Consider the following 8,874-nt stretch of genomic DNA (forward strand, 5'->3'; position numbering starts at 1 on the left):
TGTATGCACCTGCTTGCACAAATGGAGAGTGTGAATCCAAATCTCTGCTGGTCACTCAGCGGGTTGGGCACGCGAAAGCTTTAACTCAGGCTTTTCGCTTGATCACCAGTGATATTAATGAGCATTCAGCTACCTGAGACCCCCTCAAGCATCTCAGACTGTGCAACAAAGCCACACCCTTTTGAGCCCCGGCAGCACATCGGAGGCGGGACCAGTGACTCCGCCTCCACCCTCCTCCAGGCGAGGGAGATTGCATGCAGGCACAGCCGGAAGAGAGCCAGTCTGGCCCGGCCCCCCTTTTCCAACCAACTGCAGAAAGAGCACACATATAGTCATTTCCGGGAAACGGGTGCTTGCTCTGTGTGTGCAACATGGAGGCGACTGGTGTGACTGCTGAGCCGGTGAGACGCTGCTCTGGGGTGGGTGGGGAATTCGAGCCGGGTCGAGCATTGAACATGACTCCCCTCTTCTTTTTCCCTTCCCAGGTTTCCGGGGAACTGGTGTCTGTGGCACATGCTCTTTCTCTCCCAGCTGAGTCTTATGGCAACGATGTGAGTATGACTCACCCCCAGCTTCCACTCACCCAACTACCCTGGGATGTCTGCAGGGCCTAACACGAAAATTGTAACTCCCTGACCTGATATCTTCTGTGAACCCTCTCCTTGCCGGCCAGAGACCACACTTTTTTATGAATTCTAATCTTTTTGATCCACAAACCCATGCCAAATGCCAATGGAAATTGTTCCCAAACTTTGCTGCAATAGTACCACCTGAGAAGCTTTTATATGTTCTGTTGTCCAGGTCGCAATATATACCAATTAAATGAAAATATTTGGGAGGGGGATAAGATTGTGGAATCACTAATTTTTAAAGGTTCCTGAGTGATAACCTTATTCAGTAAAATGGCACTGACTTATGGTGTGTCTAGTTTAGATTCTTAAAGAGAAAGCACATGATATTTTTGAGATACAAGACACCTGGACATGACAATATAGTAACACTCAAATAAAAATATCATTGATGTATACTAGATTAGGATATAAGATCTAAAGGAGTTTAGCCCAAGAAGAAACCCCTTAGAAATGAGACAGTAGAGGTCTTAAGACTTCACTGAGAAAGTGAATCTCTAGCTGGATCCTCAAAGTATAGATGGATAAAGTACATGGGTTGGCAGTTGGGAAAAGGACCTGGTGTAAGGTGTGGAGGCAAAAATGCAGTGGCTTTTCTGGGTTCAGTGAAAAAGATCCATCTAGCTGGAGTGGGAGATTTTAATGGAACAGGTGGTGGGTACTTGGTAAGGCTTATTTATAACCTAGCTGGCTCCACAATACTGATTCATTTTTAAGTGTTATAGGATGGGGAATTGGCTATCTGATAAGCACAAATGATGATTATAACATGCTACACTATTAAAAGTGAAGAATATTTCACTTCCATTATCTTACTTTGTACTCCCAACAACTCAGTATTGTATGTGAGTATATTATTTCAGTCAGTTTTACAGTGATTTAACTCAGTCCTGAGAAGGCAATTTATCTACCACTATATGTAGTCTCCTATGCTTTCACTAGCTGCTGGGAAAAGAGCCAGTGGCTTTTGCTGTTGATTAGACTGTGTAGGTAGCTTCTTTTGGTAGGTAGTTTCCTTCATAAGGATAAAGTTTTATACTGTCCAGACCCATTAGTTCAGTTTTTATCCTTTGACAGTAACACCACATTTGGTAGTGTTATTGAGCATTAACTAGACCTCTACAGACATCCTTAATTTGTTCTCTAGTAGCAGGATTTGGAGATTCTGACCTGGCATTCATTCTTCACTCCTTTGCAGCCTGATATTGAGATGGCTTGGGCCATGAAAGCAATGCAGCATGCTGAAGTCTACTACAAGGTGAGTTGTCTGTCTTCATTATTAAGCAGAATTAAACATGTAATTGTAGTGTATGGTTCTTTGCTAATGACTGTGCTCAGCAAGTTAAGCAGTTGTATTTTGGAGATAATTTTTATTACTGTAAGATCTTACCCACAGAAAACAGGGGGGTGGAAGTGAATTTTGTTTTGACAATGAGGACTTGTATTTCTTTGCCCAGTTTTCTGCTGCTAACTGGCAAAATAATTATTAGCCCATAGTAAGCAGTTAATAAATGTTTGATGACTGAATGAACAATTCATAGAGGGCAATATTCAGGCAGTACTAGGACCGAAAATATTTAAATTGTGTAAAGGAATGTAGTAGATCATGGCCCTTGAAAACTATGTCATGATTTCAACTGGGACCTAGTCTGTCTGTACTTCCTAATAAAGTCTTCTGCCCTTAGAACCATAAGGATTTTCTGGGGAAGGAGGAAAGAAGTGTAGCAAATTAGAGATTAGCATCTGTGTGTTGTCTTATGTCTGGCAGCTCATTTCATCAGTTGACCCACAGTTCCTGAAACTCACCAAAGTGGATGACCAAATCTATTCTGAGTTTCGAAAAAATTTTGAGAAACTCAGGATAGATGTGTTGGACCCAGAAGAGCTCAAATCAGAATCAGCTAAAGAGGTAAGATTTCTCTCTCTTAAATATTACCTATAATCTGACCAACAATTATTGATTGTAAATACATTTTTATACATTTAAACTTTTTTCTGTCTGTTTTAAGGAAATATGTAAAGAACCAGGGCTTTTATGTAGTTATAATCAACTAATAAGTAAGTTATGAAACAAACATTTTCCTGGTTTATGAGTTTTTCATGTTCACTGGATCTCTTTCTTTTCTTTTCTTTTCTTTCTTTCTTTCTTTCTTTCTTTCTTTCTTTCTTTCTTTGACATTTCATCCCTTTCTACCCAGCCTTTTCAGGGGAGGAGAAACAAATTTACTTATGTTAGTAGTTTAGCCAGAAGGCTTGGATGGACGATTGGCAAATAGGGTACAGAGAGGTGTTGAATTATCTGGATTTAAGTTCACATTATTGTGGGCCATGGGTAATCGGAAAACTTAGGTTTCACATTACTTACCTGATTATCTTATACTTTGACAGTGTGCTAAAACTATTATAGTGGGGAAAATATTTCCCTGAGGGTAGGTCCTTGTCTTATGAAAAATGTAAACATTTAACACTTAACGGGTTGTTACTGATCTTTGGAAAATTGACTCTAGTGAATGGACTTCTTTCTTAAAATTTAACTTTGTGACTTTGTGCCACATTCCTGCCACCTTGGTCTCATTTGTGCTTCAGTGGAGATGAATAGCTATTTTGGGCTGAGTTAACAATAACTTAAAAACAAAACAATATGTTTAAGAAATCAAATTTTAGGGGTGCCTGGGTGGCTCAGTGGGTTAAGCATCTGTCTTCGGCACAGGTCATGATCTTACAGTTCATGAATTTGGGTTCGTGAACTTGAGCCCTGTGGCGGGCTTTGTGCTGACAGCTTGGCACCTGGAGCCTGCTTCAGATTCTGTGTCTCCCTCTCTCTGCCCCTCCCCCACTTGTGCTCTGTCTCTCTCAAAACAAAATTAAAAAAAAATTAAATCAAATTTTAATTCTGTAGTTAAGGATTTAAATATTTTTGTCAAGTTAAAATATTGTTCATGTTGGGAAATACCAGTCTAAAGACAATAGTTAGCACAGAAACTCAATGCTAGTGAAACTAGAAATCAGCTCAGTCATAGTCTCTTTCCCTATGGCTATTTTCCTTACTGAGCAAGTGGAATCCCTTTGCCTGGCCTGACTTCACCAGCCTCCTGCATTTGTCATCTAGGGCATCTTTTTTGCCTTTATAGAAGTGGAGGCCATTTTGCTTGAAGTTTGACGGAATTGTAGAAGACTTCAACTATGGTACTTTGCTGCGACTGGATTGTTCTCAGGGCTACACTGAGGAAAACACCATCTTTGGTGAGATTCTTGCCTCTATAATTGTTTCTGTATAAAGAAAGTGAGGGATCTGGTTTTACCAAAGGAATTAATGACATGAATAGCTTGGGGATCATTTTATTTGTTATATATTTAAAGATCATGTTACTGTTTGTTGAGTGACTGAGATAAGATAGTTGAGTATTTTCTGCCTCATTTAACAAGATTAGAATTCCACATCTCTCAAGTTTATGACTGTTCTGGAATACTTTGAATGTTAGTTCAGCTTTTTTGGTAGATTTCCAGTAGATTTAGAGAAGTAACTGTGACTATGACCAATAATCAATTCTATTCACCTTTCAGCCCCCAGGATACAATTTTTTGCCATTGAAATTGCTCGGAACCGGGAAGGCTATAACAAAGCAGTTTACATCAGTGTTCATGACAAAGAAGTAGAGAAAGAAGGCAACCATGGAAGAGAGAAAGCTGACAGTGGAAGAGCAGAAGAGAAAGGAGCCAAAAGAGAAGGAGAAAAAGTGAAAACCAACAAAGGAGAAGAAAAAGAGAAAGAAGCCAACAAAGAAATCAACAAGAGTAGTGAAACAGCTATGTAAGCTAGACAAGGAATAGCCCCCTAGAAGCTGTGACTCAACTAAGTCTATAGATACCATGATACTGGCCACACAGACTCCTGTGGTTAATATATGTCATTGTGCAATTGAAAGACACGCAGAAGGACATCTTTCTAGCCTAATAATCAAGAGCTACTTTGGTTGTTCTCTTGTATGAACTGGCTTAAAGACTATAAGTGGGGTCTTAGTTGATTGTTGCTTGGTATAGTATTTCTTGGTTCTCACCACTGGTCAAGTAAGAAATTTTATAAATAAATTTCTTTTGGTTCTTATGACTATATCTGTGATTGACTTTTAAAAGATATTTCAAATTACTTGACACTTCAGATTTTTTAAAGTATATAACCTCTTTATCATGTCATATAAAATGATTTATGCCTGTTTTTAAATGCTTATCATTGTTTCCTATAGTGAATGTTTCTCAAACCTGTTAAGTTGTATATGACTTTTTTTAAAGTTTATTTATTTTGAGAGAGAGAGAGAGACAGAGTGCTCACTTACATGAGTGGGGGAGGGGCAGAGAGAGAGAGAGAGAAAGAGAACCCCAAGCAGGCTCCACTGTCAGCGTGGAGCCTAGTACGGGGCTTAATCACATGAACCATAAGATTATGACCTGAGCAGAAATCAAGAGCTAGACTCTTAACCTACTGAGCCACTCAGGTGCCCTGTTTATGGTTTGGGGATTAGAAGTTCGTATATAAGAGTTGACTCTTGGTATTTGAGTAAGTATAGCTTTCTTATTTTCCTTGATATATCTCACAAAATATTTGATAAATATTCTATGGTGATAAGAGCAGGGGCCTGAGCCTAACAGACTAGTGAATGTGGCCCAGTTCACATTAGAAGAGGACTGGACCTGCTTCAGTACCTGCTTCTCTTCTGGTACCCAAGTTGTTACCTGAAAGCTAGCTCAAAATAATAATTAATATAAAGCCTGGTAGAGTGACTTCCCTTTTATAATGCTAAGAACAATAACATACATTTATACACTATATATAAATGTAAAAATGAACATTTTTAAATATTTTGTCAGACTCAAAAAATAGACCAGTTGATTTTATATAGATTGGGAAGGGGGTTTCTTCTCATCTAATGACTTTTAAGAGTGCATGTTTCAGTTATCTTTATATATGTATAAAGTTTGTGCATGTCCCCATAGACCTACTGACCTTGATGCCAAAACTATTTAGAGGAAGCCACAATGTTTACAGTACAAATAGTAAATAAATACTTTTAAAACTAACCACAGCATGATCATTGAAGAAAGGATTTATCAGAGCAAAGAAGTGGGAAAAATGAGGCTTTTTCCCCCAGTGGACATAGAAGAAAAATAAAAGTTAAACTTAATTGATAAATTATTTTCTAGGCAAGAGCTGAACTAGGGATACATACAGCTAGTAGCAACAGTTGTGCATGAAGCACATAGGTTTCTCTATGAATTCTCTTTAGCCAATTCTTAAAAATATTTAAAACATCTGTTTAGACTTCATTTTATGAGAAATATGTTTTTAAATGGGTAGGAGAGTGTTAAATACTTCATACTAGACAGACTTTTTGAAATTAAGAACTTTTTTTGCTATATTGACTTTCTCTAGTTCATTCATTCTTAAATATGCACGAACATATGTCCACACACATTGCCTGAGGGACTGGGGAAGAATAAAGATTGTTGGCTGCATACAATCCTGCCTATGGTGGTCTTTTCCAGGTTGCTCATCAGTCCAAGGACTAGGAGGACATACAAACTGGGAAAAGGGAGGGGCATAAGAACACGGAACACTTCAGCAACACTGTAAGGTCAGGAATCCAAGGCAGCATCCAAGTTCAAAGGGGAAAGAGTGGGCAGAATTACGATGGTCTCAAGATTTCCACCCATGGCATACATGCCCTGTGTGATTCTCTTCGGTTGGTGTGGGCAAGCCTTGTGAATATGTGGGGATTTCATTACTGCATTTAATTTACCATTTAATTTCGATTTAAAAGGGAGATTGTCCTAGGTGGGTCTGGCCTAATCAGGTGAGCCCTTATAAGCAGCATCTGTTCACCTGTTGGCCTTAAGCTAAAAGCTGTGTTGTGAGTCAAGGGGGGCATGTGGCAAGGGCCTGAGGGTAGCCACTTGGAGCTGAGAATGCTCCCAGGCTGATAGCAAGAAAATGGGAATTTCATTCTAGTTAGAAGAAACTGAATTCTACCAACAACCAGTGAACTTGGAAGAGGACCTGAAGTCTCAGATTGCAGTCCCGGCTGACACCAGACTGATACCCTGTGAGACCCTTAGCAGAGGACCCAGTTAAGCTGTACCCACAGGACTGTATGATAATAATGGGTGTTGTGTTAAGCTACTAATTATGTGGTACTTTGTTACAGAGCAGTAGAAAACTGCCCCAGACTCTGGTACTGGAAGTGGAGTGCTGCAGTATCAGGTACCTATAATGTGGGAGTGGTTTTGTAATCAAGCAGTGGGAGAAGGCTAGAAGAATTTCGAGGAGCCTGATAAAGCCTTAAAATTGCCTTAAACAGGCTGTCACTAGTAATATGGACTTTAAGGATGCCTTGGATGAGGGCTCAAAAGGAAGTAAGGAACATGCTATTGGAAGCTAGAAGAAGGGGAATCCTATTAGTAGGTGATAGCCTTGTGATAGAGGTCAGGATGTTTGGGATTTGAGCCTTTGTTCTGAATTATTTGGAATATATGAAGCCAGGCTTGACATAGTGTTTAAACATCTATGATTTATTCAGAATGTGGTACCATTCCAGTTATTTATGTCCATGACCTCTTTTGGAGGCAGGGAAAGGGCACAAAGTAATTTTGGCATTTACAAAAGAGAAATCACAGTCATTTTAAAGTTTTAGGCCACTAAATTTGTGGTAATTTGTTACAACAGCAATAGGAAATGAATAAAGAAGGCGTACTGAGACCACTTCAAAAGTAGAAACATTCACTGCACTGTCATTATTTATTTCGAAACTATAGTTTAAACAAAGGTGTTGTACCAGATGATTGGAGACATAGAACCGTACCGAGGGCAAGCTTCAATGATTCTAAACCATTTTGAATTTATTTTTTGAAGGAGTTCTTGTAGCTGAGTCTGTGTGCATCAAGGGCCATTAGTATAATTGGGAGTTCCCTGTATTTGTTTATAGGTAACAATACAGTGCTTAGTAATGAGTAGGTTTCATTTGAAGCTTACATATATATTAATAAAACTCAACAGTAACTTAATCAATTGTTTAGACCTTAGACAAAATATTTTTTCTGGAGAGGTGTATTTTATCACTGACATTGTTTAAAATTGACAGAGCATGGTGATAATTCAAGCAGACCAGGTTTTTGTTGGTTTTATTACTGTTTTTAAAATTTTCTACAAATAATACAACCTTTGCTTACTCACAATATGGATGATTTTCACTACCCTACATTAGTACACCACAATTACTCTCATATATTTTTTTATTCAGATAAATAGTCAATATCTTAATTGATCATTCAAAATTAAAGCATGTGGTGTATATATGTTCTGTGAATGGCCATTTTTCCATGCCTACATGTTTCTTTTTTTTTAAGTAAGCTCCATGCCTAGCATGGGGCTTGAACTCATGACCCCAAGATGAAGAGTCATGTGCTCTACCAACTGAGCCAGCCAGGTACCCCTCCATGTCTGTATGTTTCTATCTCTAAAATTATAGAAGCATTACAGATGTCAACATGATGTTGGTCTCCTGAACTGCACTACTTTCACATGATGACCACTTATATGTCTGGCTAGCTTTTATTTTTTTCTACTCTACTCAGGATTTGTCTGATTTTTTCAATATAAATTGCATTTTCTTTAAGTCAGAATGTTTTCATTTTATAAGAATTGATACTGAATTGTGGTGCCTGGCTGGCTCAGTCAACAGAGCATTCAGCTCTTGATCTCAGGGTTGTGAGTTCAAGCCCCATGTTGGGTGTAAAGCTTACTTTAAAAAGTTGAGATTGGGGTGCCTGGGTGGCTGTGTTGCTTAAGCGTCCAACTCTTGCTTTTGGCTCAGGTCATGGGATTGAGCCCTCCATCACCAAAGTGGTGGTGTTGGGATTCAGGCCTATATGTTTTTATTATAAATCTCACTGTTTTTCCCAAATCCAATCCCACTCTACAATCAGCCCCATGCTAGAATACAGACAAATAGTTTGAGTCAAGTATTCAATAATCAAAGTATTCAATAACCATAAGAGCATCCTATTGTAGAGTGATGTACAGAGCTAGTTTAAGCTCTGAAAAATATTTGTAATTTCTCTTTTTCCTTTTCCTTCTTATCTCTGCAAGAGTTTTCTTCCTGCATATGTAACTCAGACTTGTTCAAAAAACACTGCAGTAGAATCACTATAGTATATCACTGTAATCTTTCTTCAGTGTCCAAATTATATTTTA

The 8,874-nt window shown here is 38.6% G+C and overlaps 1 protein-coding gene across 2 annotated transcripts; it reads left to right on the forward strand.

The window, feature by feature from the left end:
• Positions 1–252: 252 nt before the first annotated feature.
• On the forward strand, positions 253–4,737 carry PBDC1 (polysaccharide biosynthesis domain containing 1). 2 transcript variants are annotated; one of them, XM_015078057.3, is made up of 6 exons: positions 253–401; positions 486–551; positions 1,828–1,887; positions 2,398–2,538; positions 3,761–3,872; positions 4,194–4,737. In XM_015078057.3, exons 1-6 carry the CDS (start codon positions 372–374, stop codon positions 4,442–4,444), a joined length of 660 nt encoding a protein of 219 aa, XP_014933543.1. In that variant the 5' UTR covers positions 253–371; the 3' UTR covers positions 4,445–4,737. The 2 variants fall into 2 exon arrangements, with proteins under 2 accessions (XP_014933543.1, XP_014933550.1); XM_015078064.3 differs by having other exon boundaries at positions 325–401; positions 1,777–1,887.
• Positions 4,738–8,874: the final 4,137 nt, after the last annotated feature.

Source organism: Acinonyx jubatus, chromosome X (genome assembly GCF_027475565.1).
Source record: "Acinonyx jubatus isolate Ajub_Pintada_27869175 chromosome X, VMU_Ajub_asm_v1.0, whole genome shotgun sequence".
Taxonomy (NCBI): domain Eukaryota; kingdom Metazoa; phylum Chordata; class Mammalia; order Carnivora; family Felidae; genus Acinonyx; species Acinonyx jubatus.

Coding starts and splice junctions, on each gene's coding strand:
- PBDC1 (XM_015078057.3), top strand. CDS start 372: ATGGAGGCGACTGGTGTGACTGCTGAGCCG. Junction 402..485: donor CTGGTGTGACTGCTGAGCCG/GTGAGACGCTGC, acceptor TTCCCTTCCCAG/GTTTCCGGGGAACTGGTGTC. Junction 1,888..2,397: donor ATGCTGAAGTCTACTACAAG/GTGAGTTGTCTG, acceptor TATGTCTGGCAG/CTCATTTCATCAGTTGACCC.